This window comes from Xyrauchen texanus, chromosome 39 (assembly GCF_025860055.1).
Source record: "Xyrauchen texanus isolate HMW12.3.18 chromosome 39, RBS_HiC_50CHRs, whole genome shotgun sequence".
Taxonomy (NCBI): domain Eukaryota; kingdom Metazoa; phylum Chordata; class Actinopteri; order Cypriniformes; family Catostomidae; genus Xyrauchen; species Xyrauchen texanus.
Genome location: NC_068314.1, coordinates 21372260 through 21390203, shown reverse-complemented (window position 1 = coordinate 21390203; position 17944 = coordinate 21372260). Strand labels below are relative to the sequence as shown.

The following is a 17944-nucleotide window of genomic DNA, read 5'->3' as shown; positions in this document are numbered from 1 at the left end:
AAATCATTTAGGTAATAATTATGTCATTTGATTTTACTGATGTGATATTAGTGCTCAGCTTAGAAGCAATAACACATATTTAAAGGAGTCACACACACACACACACACACACACACACACACACACACACACACCCACAGAAAAGACGCAATTATCATTCTTTATCTAATGTGAGCTGTAATTAAGTTTAATTTCATTTAATGACCATAATGGGCAATATCTCCAAAGTTTTAATGTGTAGGTCCAGGCGGTCCCCCTTTCCAAGCAGCTCCGCCCCGCTGTTAACGGACAGAGAGTAGAGGCTGAGACATGTGCTGAAAGAAATAGACACAGAAAGAGAGAGAGAGAGAGAGAGAGAGAGAGAGAGAGAGAGAGAGAGAGAGAGAGAGAGAGAGAGAGCAGAGAGAGAGCGCTTTGGAGGAAGGACCGCTCGTGTATGGATATGAAAGGGGAAAATGCCGTTTCACACTTGTGTGAGTGACGGTTTATGAGGAGAAGCAAGTTGTTCAGGGTCTCTTTGACTGAAGCGATAAGGACCACAGCATCAACTTTGCGTGTTATGCGCTGCGTCTGCTCGCGACGCTTCGGGACTCGGAATCTGTTGTGAGCGCTTCACAACCCCGCAACCAGGAACTTTCACACGGCAGTTAGACGCGGATCAAAATGTGGGCCAATTTTTAGTCTTATTGACCGGTGATAAGAAAGATCGAGACGTATTTAAGTGGCTTCAGAGAGGCACGCGCGCATAGTATCCCGCACATGTGTGGAGTACCAAACCAAACTACAGGATTTTAGAGAATGGACATATGGCTGAATGGATGACAACTTTTTGGCCATTTGTTTTTTCTAAGTCTGAGATAAGTTTTTGAAAGCAACTGGAAGGAAGAATGGATCTGAAAAACAAGCGGCATTACGTTTGGCTCACAAAAAGTGACATGCGGCGTGACTTTAAATGCATATAAGGAAACCCTTCAGTTTAAATGATCAACATGGAAACATTGAGTTTCTATGATCTTCTTTCATTCTCAAGATATGGATGTCGAGATGCTAGACGGATCAGCACCTGAAAAGTTAATTGAATGAGCTTGACTTGATTAATTCTCTTTGCACAATGAATACGATTCAACCACACAAGATCATCAAATAGCTAAAGAACAGATATCTTACTCTCAAACAAATCTGAATATTAACTGAACTTGTTTTCTCATTGTTTACATTGACATTATGGACAAGAACTGTATTGCATATCAGATGGAGTTGACTCTGCTGATGGTCGTCCTCCTCTTTTGTGTCACCGTGTGTGCGGATGACAGTAAGATCATTTCAGACCGGTATGCTGTATATTGGAACAGCACGAATTCCAGGTAAGGAACACCTCACTACAGTTATAAGTGTGTTATTAATAGCAATTTCCAATTCCTGGCTGGCAGGTTTTCCCCAAGTTAGATTTGCCAAACTACAATCACGTCAAAAAAATCACCTTTTTGTATAAATTTTGATAACTTATTTATTTTATATATATATATATATATATATATATATATATATATATATATATATATATATATATATATATATATATATATATATATATATTATTAATTTTTTAAATATATGAAATACGTTTAATATGTATATATGTATTATATCTTTAAAATGTAATTTTCTATTTTCACTTTTGTAATGCACACAAAGTTATGTGAGGCCTACCTTCATGTGCGATTTGCCTTTTATTATTTTTTATGAAACACAAAAACCTTTGTGTATAAGGCATCTCTCAGTCTGTCAGTTGGAACTGTAACGACTTGTGTGTTCCATTTGAAAGTACTTTTAGGTCTTCTCACAAAATTACCCTCTCAATGAGCACATTGTAACTTTATGGCCCTATTTATTGCATGCTTATGGTTTGACACTGTAGCTTGGTGTCTGTTATGAGTTACTGAGGACCATACTGAGTGTTATATTGTGTGCCGTTGATTTGCTGGGATGATAATCAGAAAAATATGCAAATAAATGCTCAATCTGATATCCTGCCAGCTTTTAAAGATAATGCTATTTTGTTGCATTCTTTCTTCACTGATGGTCCTGAGGTGGGTTCAGTTCTGTAGAATTTTGATTTCATATCACCACATGGTTTAAATAGTCTAAGATGAAGCCCTCAAACTACCCCCCTCTCCCAATACCCCACCACCCCTTCACCAGGCGGTTCTCGGAGGCTCCGGCAGTGTTCCTACTACAGTTTCTGGCAGAAGACGGAGCTTTGTCTAACCCAACATTCAAACTTATTCTGCTCATTTTTTTACAGAACACTGGCATTTAATAAATCACAGTTTAAGCCAATTTGATTTATTGTCATAAAAACAAAGAAATCCACAGGTGTTTACTAACATCAATAGATTTTTAAAGGCTTTAGAAGTATTTTTTGAGCCTTAGGTTTTAGTTTCGGCTGGGGCTCGTTGTTTTCAGCCTTGTGTAAGGACCCACTTAATTGCTGACTTTGCAGACAGCAAATTTGTATAAAATTGCATTTTTGAAAAACAATAGAATAAAAGAACCAGGGAATATAATTTCTTCGCTTTTGTTTTTAATCAATCTTAAAGGAAAAAGTTCAATTGCATAAAGAGGAGACTCGACTGCAGAGCTTTTGTACACCACCTCTATACTTTCAAAGAGTTCATTCTTTAAAATGTTTTTGCATTACATGTGAACAGCACAATGCAGAAAAATGGTTGAGATTCAATAACCAATTTGCTTGTCTGTGTGAGACTTTTTACTAGTTTTATTCTATAGATTAGTGTTCAATTAGACGTCTAGTCAATAAATATATAAATAAACTACAAAGTCTTTTCTGTTTCTTATTCCATGTATCAGTATGGACACATAATGTAGAGCCTGATATTTTTAGATTTACAGTGTTTATGTCTGCTGTATTATGTGAGGGCAGTGTAATGTTTGTTTAGCTAAACTGATAAACTTTCCTCTGTGTGTGAGAGAGCTCAGGGAAAAAGGTATCTCTATTATTAGGCTGCAGATAGTGCTTTACCCATACTATTGATTTTACTGTCAACCTGTAGATCTATGAGATATCAGCTCTTCCAGGTTTGCTTGGTGAGCTGGAGTCTCAGAGACGGCTGAACAGATGTGTGCATTATAGTTCTTTGTGTCGTTAATAGTTTAAAACACTGCAAAACTAAAATGAAAGTTTGCGGGCTTCATTGTGATCTGTGGTTTTCCAGCACTCCACCATGAAAGTAAGTGGTGCAGTTTTTGTGGTTTGAATGAGGTCTCGACATTTTGAGTTTGTTATGCAGCTCAATTAGGAGTATGAGGGTGGAATGACTTGTGTTAAATGATCCCAATCAGAGTATAAATAAATACTTGTGAATTCATTTCTGGTCTGTTGGAGTTTAAACCTAGGTGTCAACCCTTGTGAATTTATGGGTAGATGTACGAGGAGGTTGGTGACTTAAAGTGAAAAGTGTGTCCTCACATAGGGTACATCGCTTACAGCTGCACAGACTGAATGCTCATGCAGCACTTTCAGACAGTTTTAACAGGCAGATTAATTTCAGAACAGATCGGGTCAGGTCTGAAAAAAAAGTGTAGATAATGATTTCATTTTTGAGTGGACCGTGAACAGCTAATAGTTAGTTACACCTCTATTTAAGAGGTTCTTATGGTGACTTAAAGTGCTTTAATTTTCATTTGCAAAGAGAAGAGAACCACATGGCATGTCCTCTTATGAATGTTTTGCCAGACTTCAAGCATTTTATTTTTTATAGTTTGGAACTTTTAGTTAAATTATTTATTCCACTGGATAGTTTTATTTTAATTCAAGGTTGCGATGTAAATTTTTCTCCATGGTTGTTTTAAATGTAAAAAATTAAGTATATATATATATATATATATATATATATATATATATATATATATATATATATATATATATTGACAGGATGTGTTGTTTTCCCACTGCCAGTAAAAGTATACAGTGGATTGATTTTATGTCTTCTAAATCAGTTGTTTCATTTTGATTCAGTATTTCAAGGCACATTGGCAAATTGTTACAAATCACTGGAGCTTACTAATAAATATATATATATATATATATATATATATATATATATATATATATATATATATATTTAATATAATTCTTATCAAATGTTTTTTACTTTATGTGTGTGTGCTCGTCAAGGTTACCAGGGAGCATGCCTTGTGTCAGAAGGTTTAGGGAATATGAGGGCACGACATAGATATGACTGTCTGGATCCACATGCTTTCTTTTCTCTTGGGAACATTAACCTCAATTGTAATTGGAATAGTGAAAATTAATAACTTTATGCTTGACCTGGCATGGTCGTATCAAACTTTAGCTCCTGTAGGTGGCATCACATCATGTTATGCCCCAGTATACAGTTTTGTCCGCCATTTTGTGAACCCTCACACTTGCCTCTGGAATGTGGTGCAAGCTTAAAACAAAAAATGGAGCATGGGGCAAAATTAGTCATGCTATTGAAACAAATCAGGATTTTTCCCCCATTTTTATTTCACTTCATTCATAACTTAAATTTTTAGGTTTATCACCCCGGGCATAATTTTTGTATCGATCAAAATATATTATTGGCAGTTAAATTTTTTTTAATCTTTGCTATAATAATTGTTGAAGTGGTTAACGATTTAGTGTCCTCCTTCATATTGGTTTGAGAAAACCCAAAATTCAATGTGACTAAATATAATTTTTAACGTAATATTTTAATTGTACTTTATTTAAAAAAAAAAAAAGCGTAAACTGATTGTTCACTGCCGTTATCCCCACTGTGTTAGCGCATGATAAGGAAACCATCTGCTTTTCAGATATACGTTAGAAACCTCGTCATGATGCACAAAATCATGTATCAAATGTTTCATAGTGTGTTGTTCAGAGAGAAAAAAACATACACAAGTTGTTTATTTGAACTTGTTATACTATTTTGTCTTTATATGTCATCATAGCTTGGAAAATTTAAAAATTGTACTAAGTGCCCTGTGTGTTGTGCCTGAAAAAAAACAATTGCAGCACTTTTCTCAGGGATTTGAGTCCATACGTGCTTCTAATTCATTTGTGGCAACTGGAGGGTAGCAATTCACAGTCTACTTTCATCCATACAGTGTCTTAAAATACCTCTGTAAAATTCACAATGCATGAATGAGTGTTTCTTCTGCTAGGACTGTGACCTGCTGTCCTGAGGGTTTGTACGAAGCACTCAGTGAGATATCCCTTCTAAAACCCTTTCCAACCACCCATTCATCGTCCATCCCGTGACTTATTGCAACTATAGCATGAGATTGCAGTTTCTTGCAGTGGTTTAATCGAATGAACTAATCCATTAAAGTGGTATAAATATAATCATTGTTTTTTCCCTAATGACTCTCGTCCATTAATACGCAGTTACGACCGCAAAAGGAAAGCACTTAAACTGGCAGAGTTCAGGGCACAGTAAATTCGTTACTTTGGAAATCAGATTACAGTGGGAATGGTGGTCGGCTGTGTCCACTTGCTAAAAAAACAGTGCATCTTTTAAGACTCCATGCAGCCTAGCTAGTGCTTCATTTCTATGAGATTAGGGGCTACTTCTGTGGGCATACTGTAGAGAAAAAATTCAGTTACTGAGGTCTACAGGTCAGCGGTTGTTGTAGCCATAATGCCTCCATTATGTTTAATGCTGTTTACAGCTGGACTTGGATTCATCTGCTACTGATTATCAATGACGTGACAATGACAGAATGTTTCATAAGATTATAAATTTTTTCCTTAAATATGTGGACACAAAAGGGAATAGAGCTTGCGCTAGCAGTGAATAATGCAAATGGAATAACACTATATTGCATCAAAAGGCTCTAACATATAATTAAAGATTAAGGTTGCCGCATAATTTTAAGAAAAAGCAACCAACATTTTGTAATCAGTAATCTGGGTTCCAAGCTTCATTAAATAAAATGACCCATGGGCTTGATTGCAGATTCTGTTTCATAAAATGGTTGGAACAAAATATCCCGCTGTGTTTTTAGCTTTGCAGTGGCTGAATGGTGGGGAAACGATTGTGCTTCTCTAAATGTGTATTGCTGGAGTAACATAACCTCTCCGCCATTATCTGCACTGTCCAGCTCCCCACCCTGCGACAAAATGACGGCTCATACATGAACATTTACACAGATGTGATATGGTATCCAAACAACTCAAAACATTTAAGTACAAAAGAAACAAAAAAAAAAAGTGAATTCAACAATCAAGGTTGGTGATGGTAAATGCATGAATTTGTTTTTGTTTTAGCTATAGTTCAATATTTTAAGTTGCCTAGAGTGGGGAAAGTGTTAGTTTACCTGTTTTTACGATGTTTATGTGAAATCATACAAAAACCGCTGGTGTAGTATGCGCTATAACATTTATGTAGTTAAGTGTCAGATTTTTGTCTTTTGTATTTATTTATTTATGTATTAATTGTTTTGCTATGATTTGTTTCATTTTTATTTTATAGTCCGCTTCTATACTCAAGTTTTAAATAGCTTAAACATCTTAGTTAGACTATCTCTCAGTGCACAACATCACACCGTCAATGTTATAACTCAAACTCTCTTTTATTGAAACCAGCACCAACGCTTTCAATGATGGCGCCATGACAGTTCGTTTTTCACGCTTGTTCTGTGCAGCGGACATAAAGCAGAATTAGTTCCCAGTACCTTACAGGGCACCTTATCACCCCTGCGTTCTCACCTCTTTGTGCTGTGGTTTATTTTAGTCTGTTTTTGTACCCAGCAACAGCCCCAAACACAACGTCATGCTGCCTTCTGTACTACTCATACATTTTAATGCCTGACCCACATTCATGTAGCACATTGGCAGTCACGTGCATTCAGGGAGCTCAAAACTTGGTTGGAGGTATAGGTGCTCATTCAGGGATGGATCCTTCCCAAATGGAAGAAAACACAAGGATTTCAAAGCAGCCCGACTGCTCCATTGCTTTAAATATAAATCCAATATAAATAAAGTCTTAGGACTAAATATTTGTTCAAATATCTTCTTTCTCTTGTTTTATTTTAATTTTTTTGCATTTATCCAGTGCCATTGAGTTCTTGGCCAAGTTAGCTCGGGACACAACTATCTCTCTCTCAGGGCTGAGGCCTCTCTCATTTATTCTACAGTATTTATGAGACACAATTTGCCAGAAAGCCCTTCCTCAGATGGGAATGTGCATTTTTACGAGAAGCGGTCTGCTGTTTGTAACAAAAATGTTCTTTTCCTTGTACAGTTTATTTAATTGATTGTATTAATACATACAGTATATATATATATATAATATTGACTTTTTAAGGTATATCGATATATTTTCTAATGAGATGTAGGATGAGACAATACCATTTATATTGATATAGTTTGATGTTGCGTTACATAATCCATTTCTTCCGTAAAGCTGCAGCGTGTTTACGTCTCTCTCACACTCTCCGCGCAACCCCGCCCCCACTTGCACAAGTTCTCTTGCAAAAGAAGACCTGGTTAGTTAAAAGAAAAACAATGGTTCAATTATTTGGAGATGGTTTGATTTAAAAGATCAGATGAGCAGCAAAACAGCTGCACGCTGTTTTTGTGTGTGTGGCACGTGCAAAATAACAAGACAATGGCAAAACCACTCACTGTTCTTGGCTGGATAACTTTACTTGTATAACTCTATTATAAAAATATTAAGTAAAAAGTATTATTCATACAGGGGCGACCAGTAGTAGTTTTATGTCAAATTCATTCTGAATATTCAATTTAATTATTGATACTGTTAATTTTTTAAAAAGCACTGTTTTCTTAATTTACTTTTGTTCTATAGTGTTTTTATTATTATTATTTTATTTTTAATTCTTTGCTTTTATTTTGTTATTTTATTACTGAATGTTTACTACTATTGATTAATAAGTTGAGAACTTATTTGTTTTATAATGAACAAATTAGTTAGTGTTAGGCTATTATTTGTTTTGGTATCAAAAATCATCACATTTCACTAAAGACTATTGAAATTTTGGTATTGTGATAAATGTATATTTTGTGTATGGTACATATTGCTGCAATAACATGATGGAAATTTAGATCTCATAGAAGTGTGAGCACCCTTGCTATATATTATGGTGATGGATGCTTTCCTTTATTTGACTACCGTGCAAACATGTAGCATAAAATAACCTCCCTGCAGTATGTATTAAACTTCGTGCTGCTGCATCCCCGGCCCCAAAGCCTTCACAGACCGAAAAGTCTTCTGTCCCGAAACAAAGCTCGATGCAAGCTTCATTTACAACCTCACATGTGGCTTTGACTGAACTTTTAGCTGACTTCGTAAAAAATATAGAGATACATTATATATTGTGTATCGCCATTCAGCCAAAAATACGGCGATATGATTTTTGGTCCATATCGCCCAGCCCTAATATATATTGTATATATATATTATATATATTTATGTATTTTTTATTAGTTTTTCTTTTTTTCTGTACTAGTAACAACATCAATTGCAGTCATGTTTTTTCTATTTTGTATTTGTTTTTGATGTCACATTTTAAAGGCAGTAGGTCGAAAGCATTGTTTACATTTCTCATTAAACAAAAGGGGCTCCATTAATTAGACTGAAAGAGTTTCGTTTTGTTGACCCACATTCATTCGACTCATTATGTCCATCTACAAACTCCTCATTTCTCTCCTCAATTGAGTTTTATTTAGAAATACACTCAGCTCCCTGCTATAAAATACGGAGGGTATCATTTTATGTCTGGTTCCTAATTTGTGAAATAGTTTGTATGAAGCCCATTTGTACATGGGGGTTTATATAATGCTTAAAGCACCTGACTTTAATTTGCAGTTATAGCACTGACAATTCAAGTCATGCGCTTTAAGCACTATATGCTAGCAGAGAGGGAGTTATTGGAAAATAAGTAACAGTACAGTACGTTTTCTCAAAAATGGCCAGTGCCGAATTTGACTTTATACACAATTCATTTTACATTTGAATTATTACAGCTTATTGGCCCTGAAAAACTAGCAAATTATAGCAAGTACATTATTTGTAAAGTAGAATTATTTTCAGAATTTGTAGTGTCTCTATACACACTCTTAAAATGATGAGAGCTCTATAGATTTAAAATGCTGCTGTTTTATATTGAGTTTCTAAAGGAGTCCAAAATAGATCTTAAATCAACATGCTTCTGAGATCATATTTCTTAATCACTGCACTTATAAGAAGGATGTGCTTATTTGAAGTTAAAAATATATATTTTTGGGTGCAGAATTTTCAGATGTTTAGTCCTGTTGTAGTATTACTGTTTAGGGCAAATACTGTAGCTGTACGATTATTTGGCTTTAAATTTTCACTCGGAAGTTATATTACCGCAGCAAATAATAGCAAAAATGACACTAAAAAAGCTCACTGCTAAAAGCTTTCTTTTGTAAACACACATTTGCAGTACTAAAAAATGTAACATTTATGTGTTCAGTCAATTTTAAAGGCATTTGCAAGATTATCTTTTTCTATCTTAACTTAGTACTACACAGAGTTTCAGTAAGTGTTTGTGTGTGTGTGTGTGAGTGTGTATTTATCACTTTTTGGGGACCAAATGTTCCCATAAGGATAGTAAAACCTGAAATTTTTGACATTGTGGGGACATTTGCCGGTCCCATGAGTAAAACAGCTTATAAATCATACTATATCATGTTTTTTGAACATTTTAAAATGCAGTAAGTTTCATGTGAGGGTTAGGTTTAGGGGTAGGGTTAGGGATAGAATATATAGTTTGTACAGTATAAAAACCATTATGTCTATGGAAAGTCCCCATAAAACATGTAAACCCAACATGTGTGTGTGTGTGTGTGTGTGTGTGTGTGTGTGTGTGTGTGTGTGATTAATGATTTAAATAAAACTGATCTGTACCAAATCGGCCTAAGAAAATTCTTTTATTAAGTGATATTTTTACTTGTTATTTAAATTTTTATTATTATAATTTTTTCACATTTTATAATATGCACTTCAATTAAATAATTCAGCACAGTTTGCTATAAAAGTGTCCACCTATAAAGTGATTTATGAATATATTATTTTGGTTGACAGATTATTTTCTTGTTAATGGGTGAAAAAATATGTTTATTTGACTCGCTGAAGTGATAAACATAGATGTAGTATGTAATTAACATATGGATTCCCGTTAAATTCACTGCTTTATAAAAACTGTAATATTTGCACAATTAAATCACCAACTATCAAGTTTAGGAGAATGTGATTCCTGATCCTGGAGCCACCCAGGGGACTTTTATATGATCTGAAAAACTTTTATTTAGACTTTTTGGCATCTGACGCCATCTCCCTGTGCCTGAATTAGCAGACAAGTGCTGATGTATTCAGTTGATTCACCTGTTTTCACTTTGCAAATGTCTCTTTTTACTAATGTGGGTGCAAAGCCAGTGAACACATGGTTCTGTCTTCAAGCGAGAGGGAGGAGCTGCTCGCACATCACAGCAGACCTTGACCTTCAACTAACTCAAGATTTTTCTAAAAGAAAAGAATGGGAAAGCATGTGAAAAGTGTGTACTTTGCCCCCCCCCGGTCACATGGGAGATTTTTCTCTTGAACTGCAGATACGTCAAACATGTCATTCTTGCTGAACCAGAGAAAAGCCGTTATCCGGGAAGGTGTTGGCAGAATGGGGACATAGGGTTGGGACCAATGAGGGAAAATATCCAACCCTTACCCTAAATACCTGCTGTAGGCCCACTGCCAGGGTTAGTAGGACAGTTTTAAAATGCAGCATTGCTGTATCACGCTGGCAAACTCATGCTCTGCAAACCATGCGGTATAATGAACTCAGTCTGCGTCTGTAGGCTTAAAACATAAGCACTGAAGCTGTGCTTGGCACAGACAATTGCTAAGTCAACTCTGGCTGAATTAAGCACTAACTGTGAAAGATTTCCTATTCTGCCCTACTTTGCAGTTAAATTATTGCTATAAACATGTTAAAAATGTGTTGACTTTTAGAAGCCGGAATTTATTTAACGAAAGAACAGTTTTGTTTGTTCTTTTTTTATGTCAGCTATCTTTTTAAATTAGTGCAGTGTTCCAACATATATTATCTAATGTCATTACCAATGTACACAGTTGGTGTGTAATTAGGTTTCTTAAAATTTTTGCCCCGTGTATTAACATTACGTTGAATTCCAGGAAAGAAAAGTCACTTATAAAAACAATTACACTCCTGGATTATAGTGTGCATAGGTCAGAATCTAACATTTTGATAATATGTATTAGACTTAGATTAATGTTGTATGATGTGCAGTAATTGTTTGTGTACATATAGTATGTACATTTAGATGCATGCAGACAGATGATTTTTACTAAAGCAAGAAAGCCATGTAATCAAAGTATAGTCCTCTGTGTTAGGGAAATTATGATTCATACATTTTTATTAAAAGAGCAAGTTAGAATTAAGAATTTCTCAATTTGATCAGATAACAAATAATGCTAGTTGTAGTTGCACATTCATGCAACACCACCAGAAAATGGGGGGTATTTTTGTAACAGTCCTGCATTTGTAGGGTAGCAGTTTACCGCATTAAAAGAAAGCAGCCCCGAGTGCAAGAACTCTCGGCAGTTTGAATATTATTACACACTTTCAAAATGTTGCTGTGTGCCTTTCGAAATGCCCAGTAGCCTAAGAGGAGGGACGGCAGTCCATGCATAATAGAATAATTTCAGAAGCTGCGTTTTAGTGACAAACTGCTGTTTTCTCTGTAAGGAATGGGAGTAGACCAGCAGGTTGGTTTCTGTACCCCTTTTGGCCCCCAACACAAAGCCAAACATGGCTTTGACTGAAAAAAAGTGAAATTTTAGAACTCCACTGACAACAATGCTCAGATCTGTTAGAGTGGTGTGCAGAAAGAATGTATGATTCATGACAAAACTGTAGAATAATGTTAGTGTTGCTGTGCAAGCTTATTTGCCAACCAGAAGTTTTGTGTATTTTTTGTTGATTGCATTGCTTTACCAAATGTCAAAAAGTTACGAAGTTCCCGTGAGTGTATTTTGAGTTGCACAGTTTGAAAAGAAGTAAATAAATAAATAAATAATATTTGGATTTGCAGCATCTACATATCCAAATTTAGCAAACGGAAAGTGTGAAGTATGCATAAAAAGTCTAACAATCTAACCACAGAAAATTCTTTTTTTTTAATGATGCCTTTAACATTCACCACATACTGTACAGAACTGTATATGTCATGCATAAAACAGTGTAAAAACAAACAAACAAAACAACTTTCTTTCCCAGAAGGAGAACTTCCCAGACAAACTTTCACAGAAACACTTATATATTTTTTACAGTAAGGATCAGTATTCACTTGCTGTCTTATTGAAAGGTAAAGAAGACAGGAAAACGGAGAGAGCGGTGCGGTCTGTTCATGGTGCATGATGGGTATGATGATTGAGCTTTGTGCGCGCAGCACTGCACATGCCCAAAACAGCCTCAGAAATGCCTCAAAATGCCTCAGGTGCCTCCAAATGTAGGTTACAGTGACAGGCAAAACTAAACCAATTTGAATTCTAGCAAGTTTGTTATAGAGAAGGAATGGCACCTCCGTCTAATGCATTTCAATACAGAAAGGAACACTTTGAAAAGATCATTTTTTTTTCCTGGAAATTAAAAAATAAAATAAAAACGATATTGCTTTGTGGTTTGGAACACAAAGCAGAAGATGAATGCTATACAGTAATATGATTGATAAACCACTGCTGAAAATGGATTTGGCTTCTATACTGTAGGTCAGTATGCTCAGTCCAGATTTATGCTGAAAAGTACCATGACAAAAAAAAAAAAGGACAAAAACGCAGTTTTTCCAAAACCTAAGTACTGTACTTATCATGCACATTTCCACGCCATATATGATATTTCACCGTGAGATGGCTAATCCCGGCGCAGATATGATCATGGATTGATGTCTCACCTTGAGCGCTGTGAACGAGACGGCTGCTGATCAGGACACTGGAAGATTACCTGGTCTGTGTTGTGAGTTTAAACAGGATTAGCCATTTCAACTCAGGTGCTACACTAACAGGATTATAGACTCCCCTTACTGCTCCATCCTAACATTAAGTCCAATTATAGGCCAGAAACAAAGGTATATTTGTTCAGAACACCCCACACGGTATTGTGTACATGTCGACAACCATTTCTCATTTGTAGTCAATATAGCATGTCATTTGTGTAGTTCACAGCCCATTTCACTTTGTGATGTGACAAATTTACAAGTGAAACAGGATATTCAACAAGGAAAAAAATATATGTTGGGGCTTGATTTTATAAATTGGGGGACATTGATCATGAAAAATGTTGGAGGGAAGGAGTTTAAGATGGCTTGATGATATCAGCTAAAAAGACAAAAATTAGGCTACATTTTGACGAAAGGTTATGGCGACCAATTCTTTTGTTGTTGTTTTGGAATAACTTGCACTGATGAATTGTTCACAATAAGAACTGAAACGTTAAAGAGGTGAGTTTTCAATTCATTTTTGATTTTAAATCAGAGGTTGCACTTGGAAAAATCTTACTTGTTTATATTTTATAAGTATTACATTCAGGGTTGTAGCATCCATTCTAATAAATGATATACTACAAATGGCATATACTGTACATGATATTTGATAGGCTTAAATTTTATATATTTTTTGACTGCCCAAATGCAGGTTTGGTGAAACCAAGGAGTTCTTGGGTAAAAGTTGTATGCACTGCTTTTTTCATACTTTACATTTTTTTATTATAGGTTTTGCGCTTTACTATAATAAAGTAACACACTAATCATGCAGTAATACACTAACGTAATGACTGATGTATGCAGTCATTAATTCATAGACAATCTCCTCGAAATCCGAACACAACTGGTCAAAAGAGACGCATATTACTAGGCCTTTATTGTGATGGTGCCCGGTAAAACACTACCAGGCAATAAACAGGGTGGACACACACACAGCGGGAGACAATGAAGTCAAAACTGATGCTCTTAGTTCAAATGTTTTTGTTATTTATTTTTTTATCTGTCAAAATGACGGTAAGCATCTTTCAATATTTAAAAAAATCGGTAAATGGCAAAGAATTTCGGTTAACACAACCCCTCCTTCAAATACCTGATCAACAGCATATTTAAAGCTGAAGTTTGTAACTTTTTTGATGTCGGTATACTTTCTTTTATACAAGCTTAATATGCAGAGACATCTATAAAGTGATTTGTAGTATAATAATAATAAAAAAAGGTTTTGTCGCTGTGTCGCTATAATAAAGATTTTGCTTTGTTTGTTTGAGGGGTCCGTCCAGCCCAACATAGAAACATTGACTCACCAATGGCATGAGTTTCAGGTGGCACTATCTGTTTGATCTATGACAAACGGGGGGAGGATTCTGGAAATCTGTTTGAAAACAGTGTTTATTTTTTGCCATTCAGTTTGGTGACGCTATTGTGTAGAAATTGCACACTTTTGCATTTATTGAATATGGCTGTGGTCTTCGTAAGATTTTGGGCACAGAGCATATCAACCAAGTGTTTGCAGTTGACTGGTGGCCAGCAGTGCTGCAAATGTATATTTAGATGTGTCTTAGTGAATGAGACAGATTCTCTGAGACATCAGCATTGCTCTCAGTTCACACGATGTTCTGATTATGATTATCACATGCATCATGTTCTGTGTGACAAGGGTTGATGACGACTCGCAGGACTGTGGTCTGCTCAAGGCCAAACAGAGAGAAATCCCAAGAGAGATGTGTTTTTAATCCCAGGATTTTGCCTTGAAAAGCCAAACTGCTTCAGAGGGCTTTGAATTTTCTTAAAAATTCCTCACTCCTCAGGCCTTTGTTGTGGGGGAGGAAAGACAATACCGGTATATGTCTACTGCTTAAGATATTGGTTGAAAATTAATAACTGTATAATATTATATATAGTTTTTTTTGTTTGCTTTTTTAAATCAATTTGTAAATCAAAGCACATGAATGAAATATGTAGCACAATTAATAACTGCTATATACTGTAAATGCACCACATTATTGGATAAATAATTTAGTGGTTCTCTAAGGTAATTAAAATATAAAGCATGTATTTGTTCTGTAAATTTAAAGTAGATTTATTGTAATTGAATTATGGATGCACTATGTTGGTCTTGCGTTACACTTTTATTACTCTACTGTAGTTAGATATTGTTTTATAGTATCTCAGTAAAGTCAGAGTGTAATTGAGATCTTGAGTCAAAGTTTTCTTGACAGACATGAACAAGATAAAAATGGCTTTATGTTCCTTAAAAGTTCACCATCCCACTGTCTATCTGGGGAGTTTCGTCAAAGCACTGCTTAACAAGTATCAATATGATTTTTTTCTAGCACCATGTGGGACTCACATTTCTTGTATTAAAACGTCCCTGATTCAAACCTCACATCTCTAAATCATGTCCCTGACAGGTAAAAGGCCATTTAACAGGGCAAGCTGGAAACCATCAAATCTGCCATTTTGATGTTAGGCCTTTTCCTATTCACTTTGTCTATTTTCCAACCATTTAGCCAGCCTTTTTGAATATGTGTTCAATCTTTCTCTTTTCATATTTTGGGTCTCATTAATGAAAGCATAATAGTATGTTGAATCAGTGATGCAGAGAAATAGTTGAATTTGTTGGTTTCTTCAGATCTTCATTAAATATTCAGTTGAAATAGATTAAACTTCCGAACGTAACCCTCCCTCATCTGTAGTTTGACCCAGATAGTTAATTATGATGGAGAATTCTCCCTAACACAGAGGGCAGTCACAAGGTCAAACGCACCATCCATTTCGATACGTTTTCTTCCAGATGTTTGGAGTTCAGTGACAATGGCAACAATCACAGGAGATTCAGTTTCATTAACCTCTTATTCCATCACCATTAACCCTCCGGTTGAAAAAACTCCCTAAACCAAACACATCGGCGAGGCACATACTGTAATCTGTCTATATTGCTGTCACATCCTAATGTCTTATTTTTGGGTCACACAGATGTGGAGTTTCATCATTTGTGTGGAAGAAAATCTTCAGCACTCTTGTGTCTATCCAGCATGCATTAACAGCGTACAGCATCTGTGTGTCATGACTGGCAGAATTAACTGTTTTTTCTCCATCTGAGAACTGCCCCCTCGGACACACAGTGAGTGTGACATTTGCAGGGCTTGAATTTTATCAAGATCTATATACAAGAGCTAGCGCACTAAAAACGTTGTTCAACACACTCCATTACCAAGCACTCTGGGAAAATGTCTTTCTACCTCCTTTAACAGTCACAGGACTCTTTTTCCGAAACCTGTAGGCAGTGGTCAAAGTAACCGTTTGCACACAAGTCACCAAAGTACTTAGTGCTTTTGAAAAGCCACTGCCTTATGTCGCTACTTGGGGTCGAGGAAAGAGAGAATTTCATGGGTCATTAGCATGGTTCATAACCACGCCTAACGCAAAGGACTTTTCAATATGTGATCTCTGTGGGCTTGTATTTGATGGTCTAAAAAGAAAGAGCATTCGGGGCCTTGAATATATATGTGTGTTGGGTGGGACTAAACTGCCTGCCTGTAGAGAGATTGGGAGGCCATCATGCGGATGGATTCGGGGTTGTGACTCATAGTGCGGTGAGTTATCCAAACGTCCAGAGGACCAGAAAGGTGAAGCGAGACAATTTGAGCCAGACGAATGTGAAGGTCTTCAAACATGGTGCAGTTCAAGGGGCAAACTGGTGGTAACCTTTAATATTTCAGAGCTCCAGAAGTTCAAACCACAGAGGTAATAGCCTAAGGATAGTGCCCAGAGAATGGATATGTAAAGAGCAGCCTCATTCTGGTTAGATCCCTCTCCGTCTCCTTTCCAAATTTTAGTAGGTGTTGGCCAGGGCTGTTTTAATCTGTCGGCAGAATGGGCAATTAGGAAATCCTCGGAAGCACCAGGCCACTGAACCCTTTATTGAGAAGCTCACTCCACACACAGGGATTAAACCGGCAGAGAGAGACTCCACTGCAAGGGTCTTTTCTGCCACATTAGCTTTTACAAAAGGGATTTCTGTGGTCGAGGAACAGCCCTCCTTCTTTCCTGCAGCTTTGTCAGAGTTCAGCAGTTGCAATTAACTGGACTTCCCATAGAAGGTTAGTCTGCTAGGCCAGTCAGTATGAGGGTCGCTGTGTCCCCTGCTCCACACCCTTCAGAGCTATAATTAAAGTTGAAACAACTCTCAGGACTGTGGAGATGGTGGGGGGCTAAATGCACTTTCTTCAAGTTCTTTTGTGAGGAAATCAAGCCTTGTTAGTTGAACCAGTCTGCCTGACTGATCAGCTTCAACAGACGATGGGGTCTGGATGGGCTTTGTGTGTTGGAGAGAGAGGGGGGGTGGGGGGGATGGGGGCACTAGAATAACTTCAAAAGCCTGTGGCCCAAACCGGCCTGTGTATAAGCTGACAGTTATAGAGGTGCAGACTATTTGATTGTTATTTAAATGACATTTGAATAGAGTGTGTTTGGCTTGAAAAAAGGCAAATGTGCTTTATACCATCACAGTACCTGAAAAAGCGTAACAGCTCAAACTCAGCTAGGACGAAGGTATTGCTTTACAACAGTCTTTTTTTCAATATGTTTACCCTGTCAGAAACAAAAAGAGACATATTTTATCCATTAGACAACCTTTATTAAATCCAATGGCACTCAGGGGAAAACAGCAAAGGGATTATTGCTCTTTTACAAACGAGTAGTTTTGTATTACGATATATTACCTCTTTAGCCGCTCTGAAAGCTCATTCCTGGCTTTGCTGGAGTTTGCACTATGGAGAATGCTGGCCTGTGCAGTGCCAGGTTGGGTCTCAGTGGCACAGAGCACCAGGGTTGTTAATGCTGCCCTTAATCCCTGCC

General features: G+C 36.5%; 1 protein-coding gene across 1 annotated transcript in view; it reads left to right on the top strand.

Moving 5' to 3' along the window:
• Positions 1-423: 423 nt before the first annotated feature.
• Positions 424-17944, top strand: part of LOC127632849 (ephrin-A2-like) — a 147728-nt gene continuing 130207 nt past the window's right edge. Inside the window, exon 1 of the mRNA XM_052111655.1 lies at positions 424-1364. Coding sequence (XP_051967615.1) covers positions 1225-1364 — 140 coding nt within the window. The 5' untranslated portion in view covers positions 424-1224. The remainder of the gene's footprint in view (positions 1365-17944) is intronic.